Here is a 22,029-nt window from a genome sequence, read left to right as displayed (position 1 = left end):
AACAACTCGCCAGGATCATTCAACTCCTCACCAACCTTACCCCAGCCAGTCTGCCCACCAGCCCTGCCTCCGAGTCACCTGCCCCGGTCATTTCAGCCGCTGCCCCGGAACCCAAGATTGGAAACCCCGAGCGGTTCAACGGCGATTCTACCCAGGTCCGGCCATTCCTGACTAGCTGCCGACTTCAGTTCTCCGTGCAGCCAAGGACCTTCGCCACGGAGGGGGCTAGGGTCGGGTATGCCATCACTCACCTGACGGGCCGAGCTCGACTCTGGGGAACAGCAGAGTTCGAACGTCAAACCCCCGCATGTGCAACCTTCGACCTGTTTGCTGAGGAGATGCTGAAGGTGTTTGACCTGGATTCACCAACCGCAGAGGCGTCTCGTGAACTGTTCAGTATTCGACAAGGCAGACGTACAGTCGCAGACCATTCCATCGACTTCCGAACCCTGGCAAGACGAAGTTCTTGGAACACACCATCGTTGGTGGACGCGTTCTTCCATAGCTTGGCTGACTATATCAAGGACGAGTTGGTCTCCCATGAACTGCCTTCCACTCTTGATGAAGCCATCGCACTGACTGTCCGGATCGACAGAAGGATACAGACCCGTCGTCGTGAGAGGGGGCGCCAAGGTCCACCAACTACCGGCATTCGGAGAGGTCCGACTGGGCTCCTGTCAGCTACTGCCACTCACCCAAGTCAGCTTGATCAGTCGGAGCCTATGGAGATTGGGCGAGCCTCTCTCACTCCTGCAGAGCGCCAGCGCCGCTTCACCTCAAACCTCTGCCTCTATTGTGGAGGTGATGGACATCGTGTGGTAACCTGCCCTTTAAAAGCCGAAGCTCACCGGGCATAGGGGGAGTCCGGTTGAGCTCAATGACCATCCAGTCCTCCGACCGCAAACCCTTGCTGCAAGTTCACCTCCGCCTCTCTGACTCTACTCACACCCTGGCTGCTCTGGTGGATTCTGGCGCCCGAAGCCAACATAATGGACATCAAGCTGGCACGCCAACTGGGACTGGAGAACCTCCGTTTGACACCTCCTATTCCTGCCCGGGCACTGGACGGACACTTACTCGGATCGGTCACTCATGTCACGGCCCCGGTCTTGATGGGTCTGTCCGGAAACCATCAAGAAACTATCCAGTTTCACCTGCTCCCCTCTCCAGGCCAACCCCTCATCCTGGGTTACCCATGGCTCCGCCGGCACAACCCTCAGCTCGACTGGGTGACCGGGGTGATCAGGGAGTGGGGAGAGGACTGCCACCGAACCTGCCTGCTTGCTGCCGCACTACCCCCTCGGCCAGTACCTACTAACTCCGCCCCTGACCTCTCCCATGTCCCAGAATGCTACCATGGTCTCAGAGAAGTGTTTAACAAAGCAAGAGCCACATCTCTGCCTCCTCACCGACCGTACGACTGTGCCATCGACCTCCTCCCTGGAACAGCTCCTCCAAGGGGCGTCTTTATTCGTTGTCTGCTCCTGAAAGAAGGTCCATGGAGGACTACATCAATGACTCTCTGTCCACAGGATTGATCCGTTCATCTTCATCTCCGGCTGGTGCTGGCTTCTTCTTTGTGGGGAAGAGGGACGGATCTCTTCGCCCCTGCATCGACTACAGGGGACTCAACGACATCACAGTGAAAAACCGTTACCCTCTCCCTCTGCTCACCTCTGCTTTTGAGTTGCTCCAGGGAGCCACTGTTTTTACCAAGTTGGATCTCAGAAACGCTTACCACCTAGTGCGGATCCGGGAGGGAGATGAATGGAAGACCGCATTCAATACACCAACAGGCCACTACGAGTATCTGGTTATGCCTTTTGGCCTCACCAATGCTCCTGCTGTGTTCCAGGCTCTAGTGAATGATGTACTGCGGGACATGTTAAACAAGTTTGTCTTCGTTTACCTGGATGACATCTTAATCTACTCCAGAAACCTGTCTGAACACACCCGCCATGTCCAGCAAGTCCTTCATCGTCTTCTGGAGAATTCCCTCTACGCCAAGGCAGAGAAGTGTGAGTTTCACGTCAAGACAGTGGCCTTCCTGGGGTACATAGTGGCAGAGGGAAGTATCCAAATGGATCCTGCCAAAGTATCAGCAGTCACGTCATGGCCAGTTCCGGAGAACAGAAAGAAGCTGCAACAGTTTCTGGGGTTTGCTAACTTCTATAGAAAGTTTATCCGGAACTACAGTACCGTTGCTGCCCCTCTCACTGCTCTAACCAGCACCAAGCAACCCTTCACCTGGACCCCAGCAGCCGACAAGGCCTTCAGTACCCTCAAGGTAAGGTTCACCTCCGCTCCCATCCTCCAGATGCCTGACGTGGACCGGCAATTCATTGTGGAGGTGGACGCCTCGGATGTGGGAGTTGGTGCTGTGATTTCTCAGTGGGCTGCGGAGGATAGGAAGCTCCATCCCTGTGCCTTTTTCTCACGTCGGTTGTCCCCCTCTGAGTGCAATTACGACATAGGGAACCGAGAGCTGCTGGCTGTGAAGCTTGCCTTGGAGGAGTGGCGTCACTGGCTGGAGGGGTCCACCATTCCATTTCTCGTTTGGACCGATCATAAGAACTTGGAGTACATCCGCACGGCCAAACGGTTGAACTCCAGGCAGTCCCGCTGGGCCCTGTTCTTCACCAGGTTTAATTTCACTCTGTCATACCGGCCTGGATCACGCAACACCAAGCCAGACGCCCTCTCCCGTCAATTCCAGAAGGATGACAACCCCTCCAAGGATCCTGTGTCGATTCTGCCAAGTCCCTGCATCGTAGCAGCTCTGACCTGGGCTGTTGAGGAACAGGTGCTGGAAGCTCTCCGTAACCAGCCCGGTCCCAGCACTTGCCCAGCTGACCGCCTTTTGTCCCCGAAAACCTAAGGTCCCAGGTCGTTCAGTGGGGACATGACTCCCGCCTAGCTTGTCACCCTGGCTCCACCCGCACTTACAACCTGCTCGCCCAGAGGTTCTGGTGGCCCGCTCTGAGAAAGGATGTACGGGAATTCGTCCAAGCCTGCCCCATCTGCAACCAACACAAGTCGTCCTGCCAGCCCCCAGCCGGATTGCTGCAGCCCCTGCCTGTGCCCAGACGTCCCTGGTCTCACATCGCCCTTGACTTTGTCACGGGGCTGCCCCCTTCAAGGGGCAAGACCGTCATTCTCACCATAGTTGACCGATTCAGCAAGATGGCACACTTCATTCCCCTCCCCAAGCTCCCAACCGCCAAGGAGACCGCCCAGGTGGTCCTGGAACACGTCTTCCGGATCCACGGACTGCCAAAGGATGTAGTTTCTGACCGTGGTCCACAATTCTCCTCCGCTTTTTGGAAGGAGTTCTGTCACCTGCTGGGAGCCACAGTCAGTCTGACTTCCGGATTCCATCCCCAATCCAATGGGCAGTCAGAGCGGGCAAATCAGGAGCTCGAGAAGGCACTGCGTTGCATGACTTCACGCAACCCCCACTCCTGGTCGCAGCAATTGACATGGGTGGAGTACGCACACAATTCTCTGACCTGCTCTGCCATCGGTATGTCCCCTTTCCAATGTGTTTATGGATACCAGCCTCCTCTATTTGCCAGTCAGGAAGGGGAGGTTACTTGCCCATCTGCACTTGCGTTTGCCCGTCGATGTCGCCGCACCTGGTCACAGGCCCGAGCCACACTTCTCAGATCCGTTGCCAGCTACACTACCGGGGCCAACCGTCGGAGAATCCCTGCTCCCACCTACCATGTTGGTCAAAGGGGTGTGGTTGTCGTCAAGGAACCTGCCACTCAGGGTGGAGTCGCAGAAGTTGGCACCTCGGTTCATTGGCCCATTCCCTATCATAAGAGTGATTAGCCCAACTGCTGTCCGGCTCCAACTGCCTAATTCCATGAGGGTGCACCCCACTTTCCATGTGTCTAAGATTAAGCCCATTCATGAGAGTCCGCTGGTCCCTGCTGCGCCTTGTCCTCCTCCTCCACGGCTCGTCGATGGTGGTCTGGTTTACACCGTCCGCCGCCTGCTTCGGTCCCAGACGGAGGGGTAGGGGTCTCCAGTACCTCATTGACTGGGAGGGCTATGGACCTGAGGAAAGGACCTGGGTGCCAGCTAGTCGGATTGTGGATAGGACTCTCATCACCGCCTTCCACCAACGGCATCCTGATCAACCTGCAATCCGTAGGGGCCGCCCCAGAGGGATCCCTAACCGTCCTGCCCGCTCGGCTTCCTGTCCTGTGCCTGATCCTGTCTCGGGACCTGTCCCATCTCCCCGACCACGGCCCTCCGGCTTCCTCCGAGGATGAGGGCGTTCGCTCGGACCGTTCGGAGGAGTTCTAGCCCTCCTCCGGCTCCCCTCCTCCCGCCCGGCGTGGTGTTGCTCTTGGGACTTCTGGGGCCGTCCCCTTGGGGGTTCTGTCATGAGCCCTCTCACTCCACCGGGTTACCACCTTAATGTGTTTCCACTATCTTCCACTCTGCTCATCTCTCTCTCTCTACTCAGCCTAACGAGCTCCACCTGTCCCTGCTCTGCTCGGCTCTAATTACTCTGCCAGCTGCGCTGCATTACCCACTAACCTCTCCCAGTATTTAAAGTCCCGTCTCTCAGCTCTCCTTTGTCAGATCGTCTGCAAAGCTCACACCCGAACCTGTGTGCTCACGCTTCTGGCTCACCCTTGTTTTGTGACCCCGGACCTGCCTGATTCTTGGATACTCTTCTGCCCCAGGAAAACCAGACCTGCTTTCTGCCATTACGACTCCTGACTACTCTTCGACCCCGGTAACTCTGACCAGCCTTCTGCCTTGCTACAACGTATTTGGATTTCCCTTGAACTGTACTTCTGCCTTGTTTCATCCGCCCCGTTGTGTCTGTGTTTCCTCCCCCCAGGACTTCTGGACCACCAACCACCGGGCGTCATCGGACGCACCGCTGCCACTGGGGGGGGGCACAGACCCAGCACATTGGACGGGATAACCCCTGGAGCCTTCACTCACTCCCTACTTCCCTTCTCCCTTAAGTTTTAATAAACTTTCTGGTGTGACGCAATTGTGGTCCTCTTGTCGTCTGTCTGAACCGTGACAATCAGACCAGGAACACCTGCTCTCTCCATGACATAGACTGACCAGGTGAATCCAGGTGAAAGCCATGTTCCCTTATTGATGTCACTTGTTAAATCCACTTCAATCAGTGTGTATCAAGAATGGTCCACCACCCAATGGACATCCAACCAACTTGACACAACTGTGGGAAGCATTGAAGTCAACATGGGCCAGCATCCCTGTGGAACGCTTTCGACACCTTATAGAGTCAATGCCCTGACAAATTGAGGCTGTTCTGAGGGCAAAAGGGGGTGCAACTCATGTTCCAAATGTTTGGCATACCCTGTGTATATTACCAATAAGATCAGCTGTATTCATAAAATAATAAAAGTCTTAAAATGACTAAGTCAACTACAGTTAGAATGTATTAACAATATTTATTCACTACAACCTCCAGTGTTAATGTCATATTTCATATCAATCCAACTGTTAAGTACAATATATATTTTACATATTTACAATGTTTACTATTGGCAATATAATATAATATATATATATACACACAACCTGATGAACTTATGGCCACAGCAGACAATGCACCATCACTTGTCTGGGTTTAGTGGTTATCCCTCCTCGCCATTTCTAGTTCAAGCAGTTGTGTTTCGGGTCATTAAGGGACAAATCCTAACTTTTATGTTGAATTTTCACTTTGTCTCCCATTGACATCAATGCATGACTAAGTAAAAATGTAAGTGGAAGTTAGGATTCGCTCCAAGAGATGTCTAACAGAGGAAACAGATACCCCCTCACCTCATCTGACTTGAACCTATGGCTCTTTAATAATAGTTTTCAGAGTTAAAGAGCAGGTGTGTCTGTCTGTGACCAGACACAACAAGCTAGTGAACAACCCCAGAGTACATACACAGTGCCTTCTCAGAAAGTATTCACACCCCTTGACTTTTTCCACATTTTGTTGTGCTACAGCCTGAATTTAAAATGGATTCAATTGAGACACCCATTATGTTTTTAGAAATGTTTACAAATTAATTAAAACTGAAAAGCTGAAATGTCTTAAGTCAATAAGTATTCAACCCCTTTGTAATGCCAAGCCTAAATAAGTTCAGGAGTAAAAATGTGCTCAACAAGTCACATATTATGTATTATGTCATGTTTTGTGTGGACCCCAGGAAGAGTAGCTGCTGCTTTTGCAACAGCTAATGGGTATCCTAATAAAATTCCAATACCAATAATAAGTTGCATGGACTCATTCTGTGTGCAATAATAGTGTTTAGCATGATTTTTTGAATGGCTACCTCATCTCTGTACCCCACACATACAATTATCTGTAAGGTCCCCCAGTCGAGCAGTGAATTTCAAACACAGATTCAACCACAAAGACCAGGGAGGTTTTCCAATGCCTCACAAAGAAGGGCACCTATTGGTAGGTGGGTAAAAAAGAAAGCAGATATTAAATATCCCTTTGAGCATGGTGAAGTTATTAATTAAACGTTGGATGGTGTATCAATACACTCAAGTCACTACAAATATACATGTGTCCTTCCTATCTCAGTTGTCGGAGAGGAAGGAAACCACTCAATGGTGACTTTAAAACAGTTACAGAGTGTGATCGGAGAAAATTGAGGGTGGATCAACAACATTGTAGTTACTCCACAATACTAACCTAATTGGCAGAGTGAAAAGAAGGAAGCCTGAACAGAATAATATTCTAAACATGCATCCTGTTTACAACAAGGCACTAAAGTAACACTGCAATGTGGCAAAGTACCACTCTCCATATTCTCCAATGCTTGTAATCATTAAGGACTAGGGAGTTTTTCAGAATAAATTTTTTTATGGAATGGAGCCAAGCACAAGCAAAATCCTAGAGAAAACCCTGGTTCAGTCTGCTTTCCACCAGACATTGGGAGATGAATTCACCATTCAGCAGGACAATAACCTAAAACACAAGGCCAAATCTACACTGGAGTTGCTTACCAAGAAGACAGTGAATGTTCCTGAGTGGCCGTATTACAGTTCTGATTTAAATCAGCTTGAAAATCTATGGCAATACTTGAAAATGGCTGTCTAGCAATGATCAACAACCAACTTGACAGAGCTTGAAGAACTTTGAAAAGAATAATGGGCAAATAATGTACAATCCACGTGTGCAAAGCTCCTGGAGACTTACCCAGAAAGACTGACAGCTGTAATCACTGCCAAAGGTTATTCTAATATGTATTGACTCAGGGGTGTGAATACATATGTAAATGAGACATTTCTGTATTTCATTTTGAATAAATTCAGGCTGTAACACAACAAAATGTGGAATAAGTCAAGGGGTATGCATACTTTCTGAAGGCACTGTACATAAAAGAGTACATACATAAATCATATGGATGCACTCTGACATTGAAACAAGTCTCTGAACACCAAACATACGCAAATAATATTCTCCAAAGTTGTGAGTATTACCTGATCTTACTGAACAGTGTTTTAGTCATGGCAGCTTTCAGAGAGAAAATTAAGCATTTTTTATTATTAAGTTATGAGTATAATCTTGGTTCCCTGACGGACCGAATGAGACATAACACATAAGCCAATGAGCAGGGACCTCAGCCAATGAGCTGAGTGTGCAACAGAAAAGGAACAGTTTGATAAAGGTCTATCTTGTACATCAACAAGTCCTCCAAATGTGGTTCACCTGGTTGGTCTTTATTGCTTCAGGCAAAAAGTTCTGCTTACCATCCATTGCTTTTGTTGAGGAGGATTAATTGAATACGTCTAATGGATTCTTTCTGGAGCATATTTCAGTGAACTTCAATAACACTTACTTTGAGCACATTGAATGGCCGAATTCATACTGTAGAGACCACAGCTATCATTGGGTACAGTATATGTAGAGACTGAACGAGAAAGATCCTGATACCAAATACAGGAGATGCTTTTTCTCAAGAGTGAAGTGTTTTTTTACCCTAAAATGAATAGTACAATTTTTAAAATGTAATATCACACAATATCAAAACAATTTGTCTTTCAAATGAAATATTAAGTTGAATATTAGTAAGACTTTCAATGCAAAGAGCAGGATAGATAATATTGTACAATTCATATAAAACTTAAATCAGCAGTTAGTTTCAGGTCTAAAAACGGTCTAAAAAATATGGCCCCCAAAACGTTCTGATTCTTACCTTAGTAGCAACACTTTACAACACTGCTGGAAAAACCTAGATATTTCATTACAGGTGGTATTCATTTCATTTTCAACTATCATTGGGGATATTTAAGTAACTTATTTTAATGCTTGAATTTTAGAGCTGTGAAAAATTCCAAGTGCCCTGGAAAACAATTGGTAAGAGTATACATTTATTTACCCTAGGGCTAAATCATTATTACCATCAAGAGATGCAGACAGTCATTTTAGTATACGGGTTTCTGTGATACTTTGCCATTTTGTATTGCACTGCCCAAACTTGCAGCTGCACCCACAGAGGACACCTAGTTGTAAAAAACAGACATCCCTTCTTTACGAACGCAAGACAACAGTCTACAACAGTCTACAAAACCCAGTTTAGTGTCTGTTAACAGAAATGAATAGACCTCTTAAATTAAGACACACGAGTTGTAAAATATGCATCCATTGGAAATAAGTATTTTTCTTCAATTCACAACCTAGCCTAGTTACAAAACAGTAATTGTTAGCATTCTCAAGGGAAATCCCCTTTAAATATAATTTTTCTTAGAAAGGATGTATGAAATAAGATGCCCCCTATGTTTTCTTGTCAAAGCAGCACTGATGTGAGATTGGATTTTGTTAGAACAAATCAGCAGCATATTTACAATAGCACGTACTTCCATAAACACTGTCAGTATGTCTCAAACTGCAGATTCAAGTTTCAGGGAAAGGTTTTTTAACATAATGGAATCTTGAGGTAAGACCATAGTTATCAATACTGGACCTAATCAATGTAAATGCTGAACCCTTACAAGTTTGTGCTGGAGAGGCTACATCGCTCCCATTTGTAACACTGTCGAGGTAAGGGGATGCATTCAGTAAGACCGTTCTATAAGACATTTCTTCAGAGGAGTTGGTGATGAAAGTGTGTTACCGTGCAAAAACAAATGAACATGTTGAAGTTGGAGCTAATAGACAGAATCAGAAAACCCCTGTCCAGTCACGGGACCAGCCTACTGTGTTGTGCCATTCTGTTGTCTCTGCCATTTGTTACTTCACTAGAAATCCCTTCCGTAACTCTCTGCTCTTCTAAGGCCATTTCCGCCACTATGCTTCTGTTCATGTAAGACCACTGCAGTGAATCAAAGAACATCTCTGTAATTTTTTAAGATACAAAACAATTATTATCACCGCAATAGCTGAGTGATATGAAATAATAGCATGAATCTGGTTGTTAGTTTTCAATGGAATATACATGCACGATCGGATGCTTCTCCATGGGACTTGCACGGCTTGGAGTGTCTAGATGTGGTTAAAACAGAGATTAAACGGTTAATGCTCGCTGTCGTGATGAGTCCAAAACCCACAGTCACAATCACCTGAAACGTCAGAAGATTATGTGTGACTTTTGTGCGATAATCCCACTGGTTACAGCCATTCAATCCAAGGAACCAGTGAGAAGAAGAGATACAAAACCAACCAATAGGAATAGAACACCTGGTGCTGCTTTCAAACAGGTTCCTGTACTTGGAGACGTTGGCATTAGATGAAGTCGGTATTGTAAAATCCTGTTTATGAGTTATAAATTGAGAAAAAGAGAGAGAGAAGCAGAGAAGAAGTGGGGAGGCAGGCTGGTTCAGCCCAGTAACAGTTTACTTTAGACCAGAGAGCCTGCTCTGCTCTGGGCTGGCACCATGACGGGTACGGCGCCCATGCGCTCCAGCGTGGCCTGGCTTACGGCGTACGAGTGCGTGTACCCACCGTGCGATGCCACCGTCACGGGCTTCAGGCTCACCGAGCCATTGCTGCGCACCATCGTGGGAGGGGAGGGGGCAGAGTTGGTGGTGACCACCAGAGTCTTGGGCGGGGGGAGGGTGTGGCTACCATTGGAGTAGGCCTGGCGGGCGGAGCCCTGCGGCGCCAGCGTCCCGTGTCCTGTGTGAGCTGCATGTCCCCCCGTTTGACCTGTGTGACCCGCCTGCCCCGTAGAGAACGTCTGGCGCGTGTCGCCGTTGTAGCGGGTGTAGGAGTTGGTGTCGTAGTTGGGCTTGGGGTTGTGCCAATAGCGACTGTTGTAGGTGTTGGTGGACGTTAGGGTGTCATTCTCAGAGGATGAGGCGTCGGCGTGAAACGCTTTTACTGACGACGATCTCTTAGGGGGCAGGTCGTCCTCCCTGTAAAGGACAAAGGGCACGGGGAGGTCACTATAGGGACTACAGAAATGACAGGAGGTTAAAATTCACTGTTAACAGTTTTTTATATCCAACCCAATCTCTTAAGTAATATGTCACTCTTTAACGTATTTCCATCAGCATCATATGTGACATACGTATTTGGTGCTTTACGTTAACAAGTGTGTTGCAACATCCAAATATCATCTTAATACTCAATTAGGTTTCTCTTACAATTCTGACTGTTTAGTCAATGCCCTATGATGTAATCTGCAGCTTAAGTTCCACTGGGTCTTCTTCTTCTTCTTCATGTTTGACTGAGCTGTTAATGAAAACGCTAGTCGGAAATGGACTTATATTTGCAAATAGTGGGATTGTTTCAAAAAAACAATGTTTCTTTCAAACAGTTTTTTAAAGGTTATAAACTTTTAAATAGGCAAATCTGTCACGCCCTGGCTCTGGGGACTCTAGTATGTTGAGCCAGGGTGTGAGTTTTCATTTCTTTATGTTCTAGTTGTTGTATTCTGTTGGCCAGGGTGGCTCCCAATCAGAGACGGCTGTAGCTCGTTGTCTCTGATTGGGAGTCATACTTAGGTAGCCGTTAGGCATTCATTATTTGTGGTTTCTTGTTCCGTGTTGGTTCGTGTATGTAACCAGGGACGTCACGTTTTCGTTTTGTTGTTTTGTTCGTGTGTTCATTCAAATTAAATAAAATGTTCGCATTCAACGCTGCGCCTTGGTCCTCCTCTGTAGATGACGATCGTGACAGAAGAAACCACCAAGACTGGACCAAGCAGCGTGTCCAGGAGCCATCGCCAGGGAGATCTCTAGCAGATCTCCTTCGCCTCCTCGACTGGGTCAAGCCGGGTGAGGAAGAGAAGGGCTTGACATGGAGGCAGAAGGGCGAAAGGCTGGCGAGGGACATGGAGACCTGGTCCACGGGTAGGAGAGACGCCCAGAAATTTTTTAGGGGGGGGCTAACGCCGTGGACGACGGGCCAGCAGGAGACCGCGGCAGAGCGGCCCAGCGGGTTGGCAGAGGAGGCCGCCAGGTTACGGGGGCCACTGGTCGAAGAGGGGATGGAAGGTGTAGAGGCACGGCGAGAGGTACTGGGGTGTGTTACCAGTCCGGTCCGGCCCATTCCAGATCCCTGCGTAGGACCAGTGGTGTGTGTCCCCAGTACGGCTCGGCCCGTTCCTGCTCCCCGCACCAAGTCAGTGGTGCGCTTCGTCAGCCCGGCTCGGCCCGTTCCTGCTCCCCGCACCAAGTCAGTGGTGCGCTCGTCAGCCCGGCTCGGCCCGTTCCTGCTCCCCGCACCAAGTCAGTGGTGCGCTTCGTCAGCCCGGCTCGGCCCGTTCCTGCTCCCCGCACCAAGTCAGTGGTGCGCTTCGTCAGCCCGGCTCGGCCCGTTCCTGCTCCCCGCACCAAGTCAGTGGTGCGCTTCGTCAGCCCGGCTCGGCCCGTTCCTGCTCCCCGCACCAAGTCAGTGGTGCGCTTCGTCAGCCCGGTTCGGCCCGTTCCTGCTCCCCGCACCAAGTCAGTGGTGCGTTTGCGTCAGCCCGGTTCGGCCCGCTCCTGCTCCCCGCACCAAGTCAGGGGTGCGTTTCGTCAGCCCGGCTCGGGCCGTTCCTGCTCCCCACACCAAGCCAGTGGTGTGCGTCGTCAGTCCGGCACAGCCCGTGCCTGTTCCACTGGTGCCTGGTTCAGCACGGGTCAGCTGCTTCACGCCGGAGCTAGAGCAATCCGCTCCACCAGTGTGCAGTCCAGCTCCGGTCAGCAGGGCCAGTCCGGACCAGGGGTACTTTGGGGGGTTAGAGAGCGAGTGGGGATCATGCCCGGAGCCGGATCCGCCGCCAAGGCGGAGTGCCCACCCGGTCCCTCCCCTGTGGTATTTGGTTGGCGCGGTCGGAGTCCGCGCCTTTAGGGGGGGGTACTGTCACGCCCTGGCTCTGGGGACTCTAGTATGTTGAGCCAGGGTGTGAGTTTTCATTTGTTTATGTTCTAGTTGTTGTATTCTATGTTGGCCAGGGTGGCTCCCAATCAGAGACGGCTGTAGCTCGTTGTCTCTGATTGGGAGTCATACTTAGGTAGCCGTTAGGCATTCATTATTTGTGGTTTCTTGTTCCGTGTTGGTTCGTGTATGTAACCAGGGACGTCACGTTTTCGTTTTGTTGTTTTGTTCGTGTGTTCATTCAAATTAAATAAAATGTTCGCATTCAACGCTGCGCCTTGGTCCTCCTCTGTAGATGACGATCGTGACAAAATCTATTTGTAACACCAGTCTGAGTAGTCAGTGTTCCTTACTGTGAATGTTTAATGGAAAAACGTTTTCAATAAGATTTTGTGTTTGATCTCCACTAATTAGATATAACACTATTTTGAACACTCTCTTTTTGCAGATGAAACTTAGTGGACCTGATAGCGATGGAGATGTCGCTGATATAAAAAAGGGATTTAAGTGAGACCGTCTATTAAATGAGCATGCAATATGCATGACTTATCTTATGTACGACTTAGAAATGAATAGTTAAACAGCTACGGGGCACCTTTTGGCAAACCTACATTAGCCAGAGAGATAATATTTATTTCTGGCTTCAGATGAGCCACAGTGGCCTGTTGTGTTTGATGATCAACAACCACAACTAATGTTCATTATAAATACAATATTGGTATCTTACTAGTCTGAATAGTGCTTGTAGTGATTGGGAAGGCCTAAATGACAAGTGGTTAAAAACTGGAATGACAAAAGAACGGTTTAGGAGGTCCATTCTTAAAATGTGTATCACTCTATGAGGAGTGACATTCACTTCCACAGCTTGGTCCTGATCAATTTTGTTAGAGAAAATGTCAAATGTCAGTGGTATAAGTGCAGAGGCACCACACTGAGACAACATTTAAATTCAGGGACATTATCATCACCCAAATGAGGCAGCAGTTATCCCACTAGCTCAGAGCTGAAACATTTCAACAATGATTTATCTACAAATTGATTTATGAAGTCATTTAGGGGAAGAATAGCAGGCCATTTATACAAGCGACAGAGAATTCACATAGTGATGAAGAAAAGTCTGAACACCTGAACAAATGGATAAAACTAACTTCAAAAGGGTAATCGTCCAATTTCAATGATACAGTATATCTCCGTTTTCAACACATATCTACTACATACTCTATGTAGCCTATCAAATGCACGGCACCAGAACAGTTATGGTGAGTTCAGAGTCTAATGTTTAGACTAGTGTGTTGCTATGGAAGAAATGGAAGAAAGCAGGAAGTCAATGGAAGACCCACCTGATCTCGTTCGGTATCTCCTCCTCCTCGTATTTGTTCTTGTTCTTCCAGTAGAAGAGTGTCACCAACACCAGTAGGGAGCAGATGATGACAGCCAAGACGCCCGTGGCGATGGTGCCAACTATGAGACCCACACTCTGGAGCTGGGCTGAAGGACCAGGGGAGAGAGAGGGAGACTAAGTCCTGGGGTATTTTCATTAAGTACAAAACAGAAGAAAATGAACTACCTGAACTTATAATAATAATAATATGCCATTTAGCAGACGCTTTTATCCAAAGCGACTTACAGTCATGCGTGCATACATTTTTTTGTGTGTACTTCTCCAATATGAAACACTTGTTTTCCAATGCAAAACGTTTTGCTCGGTGTGCCCTAATGAACAGGACCCAGATCACACACGACCAGTTATGCCGCTACGAGAACTACTTTCAAAACTGCTAGCTCCTGAACCTCAGCACAAACACCTATTCATCTGTGGCATGAAGCCACTCTAATAAGGCCTGCATTAAGACATTAATAAAACATTGAGGAGCTTTGGTTGAATGCCAACAACATGCCCAGTGGTTCTCCAGGACCTGTAATGATGTCCTCACTCACCCCCCCCCAGGTAAACACTTTGAAGAGGGAGGGAGAGGAAAAGCTGTGTGTGCACAGGGAGTTTGTGCTGTCTGTGAATATTTCATAATGAGTTAAATACACACAGTGGTCACTGTCTATTTGATCAGGCAACTTTGTGTTTGTGTAAATAAAGGTACTTGCACTAATATGATAATACAATACATTGAATATATCCATGGATGCTAATGGTTCTATTATGCTACCAAAAACGTAATAGTGCATTGGGGGAAAGATTTAAGTGGACTGAAGTGTGATTTAATTTGGATGTACCAGTCAAAAGTTTGGACACATCTACTCATTCCAGGGTTTTTCTTTATTTTTACTATTTTCTACATTGTAGAATAATAGTGAAAATAAAGACATCAAAACTATGAAATAACACATATTGAATCATGTAGTAACCAAAAAAGTAGCCACCCTTTGCCTTGATGACAGCTTTGCACACTCTTGGCATTGGAAAAACTCTTGAATGAGTAGGTGTGTCCAAACTGTTGACTGGTACTGTATGTCTATTATGACGTTTGAATTTTTGCATAATATCTGTACCATAATACCTATGATACCTGTAACATTGTGCTTTTATCAGAAAACGAATTGTTGTGAGTTTTAAAAACCACAAAAACGTGTATTAATTCTAGCCATTTCCACTATGAGGGACGTTTAGGTCAGTCTGTTGTCCTATAGCTCAGAGAGTAGTACAGTGGCAGGTGTTTAATCATACATGCTGCAACACACACTGGGAAAATGATGCTGTCATTGTTTACAGCTGAACAGATGGCTGAGTGGCGATAAAGGTTTATAGGATCACTCTCCTGATCAAACAGTGGGTACCTCCCTGACAGAGCCCCCGAGCCTCTGTCAGAGCACTCACCAGAGCCACAGCCGCCCTGCCGGTGACAACCGGTGACATGCCATTTACTCCTTGACAATCACAAACCCCAAACGAGCCACTCACTAAAGTTGTCACTGCTGTCAGCGACTGTCTACTCTAAGGCAGGGTCAGGCGAGTGCAGTAGCAGCATACTAACTCAGGTTACATTGTTACTACCCACTGGCAGGGGTGGAATTGGGAGAGGGGGAGCATAGGAACAAAGTTTTCCTAGAGTAGCTGAAAGTTTGGACTAAAAACAGACAAAAGATAACTAAATGTAAAATATACTGTCCGTGAAATGTATGTAGTATGTTTAAGCTGGAAGTGGAAGACAAATTATTGTTGTCCATTAGTTTACTCCAATTGGGGGAGGGGTGGTACGGTTAGGGGAAAATAATAAAGAAGGAAAATATATTTTAAAAAATATATATTAAAACAATGTAGTGCCTACGGAAAGTATTCAGACCCCTTGACTTTTTCCACATTTTATTACGTTACAGCCTTATTTTAAAATGGATTTAAAAAAAATTATCCTCAGCAATCTACACACAATACCCCATAATGACAAAGGGAAAACAAGTCTTATTTACATAAGTATTCAGCCCCTTTGCTATGACTCGAAATTGAGCTCAGGTGCATCCGGTTTCCATTGATCATCCTTGAGATGTTTCTACAACTTGATTGGAGTCCACATGTGGTAAATTCAATTGATTGGACATGGTTTGGAAAGGCACACATCTGTCTATATAAGGTCCCACAGTTGAAAGTGCATGTCAGAGCAAAAACCAAGCCATGAGGTCGAAGGAATTGTCCGTAGAGCTCCGAGACAGGATTCTGTCGAGGCACAGATCTGGGGAAGGGTACCAAAGAATGTCTGCAGCATTGAAGGTCCCCAAGAACACAGTGGCCTCCATCATTCTTAAATGGAAGAAGTTTGGAACCACCAAGACTCTTCCTAGAGCTGGCCGCCCGGCCAAACAGAGCAATCGGGGGAGAAGGGCCTTGTTCAGGGAGGTGACCAAGAACCTGATGGTCACTCTGACAGAGCTCTAGAGTTCCTATGTGGAGATGAGAGAACCTTCCATAAGGACAACCATCTCTGCAGCACTCCACCAATCAGGCCTTTATGGTAGTGGCCAGATGGAAGCCACTCCTCAGTAAAAGGCACATGACAGCCCGCTTGGAGTTTGCCAAAAGGCACCTAAAGACACTCAGACCATGAGAAACAAGATTCTCTGGTCTGATGATACCAAGATTGAACTCTTTGGCCTAAATGCCAAGCGTCACATATGTAGGAAACCTGGCACTATCCCTACGGTGAAGCATGGTGGTGGCAGCATCATGCTGTGAGGATGTTTTTCAGCGGCAGGGACTGGGAGACTAGTCAGGATCGAGGCAAAGATGAACGGGCAAAGTACAGAGAGATCCTTGATGAAAACCTGCTCCAGAGCGCTCAGGACCTCAGACTGGGGCGAAGGTTCACCTTCCAACAGGACAACGACCCTAAGCACATAGCCAAGACAACACAGGAGTGGCTTCGGGACAAGTCTCTGAATGTCCTTCAGTGGCCCAGCCAGAGCCCAGACTTGAACCCGATCAAACATCTCTGGAGAGACCTGAAAATAGCTGTGCAGCAACGCTCCCCATCCAACCTGACAGAGCTTAAGACGAGCTGCAGAGAAGAATGGGAGAAACTCCCCAAATACAGGTGTGCCAAGCTTGTAGCATCATACCCAAGAAGACCCAATGCTGTAATCGCTGCCAAAGGTGCTTCAACAAAGTACTGAGTAAAGGGTCAGAATACTTATGTAACTGTGATATTTCAGTTCTTTTTTTACATAAAAAATTAGCAAACATTTCTGAAAACCTGTTTTTGCTTTGTCATTACATAATTGTGTAGATTGATGAGGGAAAAAAACGATTTAATACATTTTAGAATAAGGCTGTAACGTAACAAAATGTGGAAAAGGTCAAGGGGTCTGAATATATATATGGGGTATTGGAAATGCTGTAGACAATTACATTGATAGAAGCCACAGTCTATCTGCAATATTAAAGCTGATTTACCCCCTAAAAAAAAAAAACATTCCTGGAGGAGTATTTCCAGAGTGAAATCATTTTAAACAATAAAATGTGTATTTTTAAGGTGAAGTCCAAGGATTTAACATTGATAAGTTCCATGAGTGTTGTATTTTAATGTTATTTTTTCGAGTGGTACTGCACAAAGCCGTGCTTATGTCATCATGATGTTGGGTACTTACGTGCCACAACCTGCAGGTTGAGTAGACAGGTGCTCTTGCCAATGGCGTTGGTGGCTGTACACTGGTACAGACCAGATGTACTGGTACTGATGTTCCTCAATGTTACGGTCCCTTGCATCTGGTCTGGGGTTTAAACACAAACCATGCCAGTCTGGGGTTAAAACATCACTGGGGAACACCATCAACAATCCCAGAACAAATAGACAAGACACAAAAACATGTCATTAAAATACATTGGGATTAAATATGCATGAAATTCCTTTTGGACTAATAATTAATGTAACCATTTGTTTGTAACGTGTTCAAAAACATTCATACATTACTTACATAATTGAAATAACCAAAATAATTTCTAATCATTTAGGCAGTTGAAATAATTGTTGAGCACAGCTTACTTATTAGTATTATGCAGATATGTTACTTCAAATAACAGCATTATTCAAATTGCTTTAGGATATGGTACAGTAACTGGGACTACTGGCAAAAACCCAATAGAGGGCACCAAATCACTTACCGTAAAACGGCTGGTGTATATTTTGTCCGTTATACAACACCTTGCTGATATAAACCCAGTTACAGTGCCATTGTTCATACGTCTGATACTTTATGGAGTAATATGTTATATTACACTACTGTCTTTAAGAAAAGGCTACCATGGGAGCTTGGAACAAACCACATAAGCACTAAATCCAGATTACTGGCCTAGATTTCACCACTACCCTCTTCTCTGCAACATGAGCTGTTTTGCAGACAGATATCATGGTGGCAGTGTTGGTACAGTTGATATCTACTGTGTAAAACAACACAGACAGGCAGGAGGATGAGTAACGAAGGAAACCTAAGCCGATTGGTTATTGTGGAGTGTAGCCTTGTGTTGAAGTGAGCAGTAGTGTAGTACGGTGAGAATCACACTGTGATGTGATGACACAGCTGGAGAGAGCGAGGAGAAGCCACTGCACGGCTCACACACACACACAAAACTGGGTCTGTATTCCAAAAAAAATGTCTCAGCGTTGGAGTGCTGATCTAGGATCATAATGAATAAAATGCCAGGAACTGTTGACCAGCTGATCCTGGATCAGCACTCCTACTCTGAGATGCTTTGTGAATGCAGGCCCTGAACTGGACCAGGGTGGGTGGTGGCACCCTGAGGGGCAGAGTTGGGGGCGGGCAGGTGGAGCCACGGTGACGTTACCAAAGATACTCGTTGATTTACCAGCGAAGGTGGGGCAAAAGGGCACGCCCACGGCCAGGGGTTTAATACCTTGCATGGCGGTGTGGGGCAGCCTGGGGAGCGACTCCAGCTTCTCCCAGACGTAGCTGGGTGTGGGGATCCCCTCCTCGCTGCTGCACATCAGCATGATGTCAGCGCCCACGTCCAGCGTGCCCTGGATACGGCATGCGGGCACTGAGGGGGGCACTGGAGAGACAAGAGGGAGAGAGAGGGGTATAGTTAGTACCTTATCGATCAGTACAGACAGATCCTAGCCTCCTGAAGGGGCATTTGGTCTCACATTTTACGTTACATTTGAGTAATTTAACAGATGCTCTTATCCAAAGGAGGTCTTGTTTTTATACACATACAGAACTGTGGTGTCCCAACATGCTATAAGAGTAATCTTTAAAACCAGCTTAGGACACTCATTTTGTCAAAATAAAAGCCAATGTCATACAATAGAATTCTTACAATAAGCAATGTGTTTACACTTCCCAGTTTTAATGCATCCATTTTTATCACAGTATGCTATACACAGTAGCCTGGTCTGTAGTCAAGTTAGAGTGGGCAGGCTATATGTGCACCTCCTTCATTGTAATTCTAATGCAGCAGTGTGTGTTTTACCCAGGACGGTGAGGCCGATGACCCCGATGTTGCGCCCCCCTCTGTCGGGGAGGTTGTTGACCAGGCACTGGTAGGTCCCCGTGTCTGACAGCTGGGTGTTGTTGATGAAGATAGAAGCACTTGTGCTGGGCATGGTGGCCACGAAACCCACCCGGCCATTTAAGTGGTTGGCTAGACTGAACACTTGGCCACCTTGGTAGATGATCACCTGACATGAGAAAGACAGAGATTCACTCACACCGTTTCTATGGAATGTCATTAGTTTGACCTAACGAAGATCCTATGGATCGAAATGTTGGTCATTAGGTGGTCATTAGGAACATACACTGTGTCGGCCTTTCTGTTATTTTTCTAGGATGTGTGAATGACCACTTCTATTTCTATGGAACATCAGAGATTTTCTGTCCACTGTACATCCAGGTGTGAGTTTATGAAACTGTGGCCAACTGTATCCATCCTGGGTTACCTAGATAACAATTGATGCAGAGGTTTATATTGAGATACAAACATAATGCTCTGAATTGATGGATCTTGAGGAAATAAAGGGTATGAATCTGAATGGAAAAACAACCACTGAGGTTAAATGTAATCATCTAAAGTTAATCAAAAGCCTTTCCCTGGTACACACTATAGATCATTCAACAAGTAATGTTTAATTAAGTTATTTAAATTGCAATACTTCATTCCACAGTTAAATAAAACCAAACAACAGAGAATCAACAGCCAGGCAAGTGAGTGCATGAGGATTCTGGACACTGAAGAGTGCAGGTGCAACAGATTTTCACAAGATGGCGACCTAGTGTTGCAGTATAAACTGAAGCATCACTTGACAACTGAAAGGATGATAATACACAGAATATGATCATTTCAAAATGTCCTGAACTATACAAGTATTTTACATTACAACAAGCATGAATTCAAGAGCAGCTTCCAAGCTTAAAAATGGGGAACAGAAAGAGGAGCACAGCTCAAATGGTCAACATACTGTTACAATCATACACAACAAGGAACTAAAACACCAAACTATGGTAACTATGGTAATAATATGAAGAAGCCTAACGCCATTGACATGATCAATTTATCAGCAATGCAATTTCTCTTCAGAAAAGGGATGCCAAAGTGGAAAAACATCAACAAATATATAAGTACTATTGAAATAAAACCTCCTGTTGATTTGAGCTCTTCCGAGCTGCATGTTTGAGAGTCGGAAGGTGTTCAAAAGCTTTTTGTTGCTTTGAACTCTGCTAGAAGCAGCCATTTGCGTGCACCTTCTAAATAAAAAACACCTAGCCCTTCAGCCAGGCACACAAAAGCATCCTGGGGAATCAGGGAGGCTATTCAGCGTTGTTTGAAAGAACCCCCATTGAACTGTTCTGTTCAAAGCACCCAGGGAGCCACAGAACCATCTCAGTAGGGCTGCGTGATCTTCTCCCCTCTCCCTTCCTCCCTCCATCTCTCCCTCTGCACTGCTGCTTAACTGCATGTAAATTGCGGCGCCGCAGTTTCCTGAGTGCTGTACGCTTTGTCCTCTTATGTGCAGATGAATAGGCAGCCCTTCAGCTGTGATGAGACCCAAACGCACCCGCGACCGCAGCAGCCACTGAGTATCTGTGTGCGTGAGATCACCTCTCGCTCTCGTGTTAACTTATATGGCGATCTAACGCGTAGGCGGGAAAAGAGTGCAGATGGCGGTGATCCCTAGTAAGAACTGGCCTGGCCCCAAAGACCATGTCCACTGCCATATCCCTCTGCCATGCCATCCCCTCTCCCTGCCTGTAAACCACTGAACAACCCCCCTCCCAACATTCTCATCAGCCATGACATGGGTTGTATTCATTAGGGCACAACGTATAGCAAAACGTTGCAAAAAGTTAAAAACAAGCATTTCTTATTGGGCAAGTTCAGATAGTTTCGGCCCGTTTTCTTCCGATTCGTGCCTAGTAAATATGACCCTGGTGTATAGTCTCCTGAGTGGCGCAGTGGTCTAAGGCACTGCATCGCAGTGCTAGCTGTGCCACTAGAGATCCTGGTTCGAATCCAGGCTCTGTCAAGGCCGGCCGCGACCGGGAGACTCATGGGCAGCGCACAATTGGCCTAGCGTTGTCCAGGGTAGGGGAGGGAATGGCCGGCAGGGATGTAGTTCAGTTGATAAAGCATGGCGTTTGCAACGCCAGGGTTGTGGGTTCGATTCCCACGGGGGACCAGTATGAAAAATATAATAATAATATGTATTCACTAACTGTAAGTCGCTCTGGATAAGAGCGTCTGCTAAATGACTAAAATGTAAATGTGTATGAACCTGGTCTGGATCATCTCCTATACTTCCTATAACACCTAGCATCAGGATACCGCAGTGTGTTATTAGGGAGTAAAGGAGAACGGACAGATTCATTTCCAAGGCTCTACACACCTGGCCCCACCGTCTGCATGCAACTGGCCATAAAGTGGCAATCAGCAGTTGAAACAATAACAAAGCGTTTTCCCCACCACTGTTTCGCTAAAAGCTGAGGGATGGGGCTGGAGACATGTAACCACTCTGAAATTCATAGACAGAGCTATGGATGGAAGTATTGACCATCCAAATGTATAGTTTAAACCATATTTTGTTTATATTTACTTTGTTTACAAACATTGGAGTAAAACAAGCTTATATTTTGGGTTCTGATGGGGTACGACAGTTGAACTAAGCTCATGAGGGATTTATATGTGATATTCTTCAAGAATCAATGGACACATCAGTCCAAAAATGGATGTAGCTACTGCAGATTGCCCCTTTAATCTGAGGCTAAAC

At 46.6% G+C, this 22,029-nt stretch overlaps 1 protein-coding gene across 1 annotated transcript in view; it reads right to left on the bottom strand.

The window, feature by feature from the left end:
* Positions 1–9,741: 9,741 nt before the first annotated feature.
* LOC121567480 (immunoglobulin superfamily member 11) overlaps positions 9,742–22,029 on the bottom strand; it is a 112,993-nt gene continuing 100,705 nt past the window's right edge. The window contains exons 4-8 of the mRNA XM_045220991.1: positions 19,239–19,446; positions 18,663–18,818; positions 17,399–17,521; positions 13,648–13,795; positions 9,742–10,359 (exon numbers count right to left, since the gene is read on the bottom strand). Of these exons, the coding sequence (XP_045076926.1) occupies positions 9,843–10,359; positions 13,648–13,795; positions 17,399–17,521; positions 18,663–18,818; positions 19,239–19,446 (1,152 nt within the window). The 3' untranslated portion in view covers positions 9,742–9,842. The remainder of the gene's footprint in view (positions 10,360–13,647; positions 13,796–17,398; positions 17,522–18,662; positions 18,819–19,238; positions 19,447–22,029) is intronic.

The sequence above is a fragment of the Coregonus clupeaformis genome, chromosome 6 (assembly GCF_020615455.1).
Source record: "Coregonus clupeaformis isolate EN_2021a chromosome 6, ASM2061545v1, whole genome shotgun sequence".
NCBI classification, from domain to species: domain Eukaryota; kingdom Metazoa; phylum Chordata; class Actinopteri; order Salmoniformes; family Salmonidae; genus Coregonus; species Coregonus clupeaformis.
Note: the sequence above shows the minus strand (reverse complement) of the source record. Positions and strands in the feature narration are given on the sequence as shown.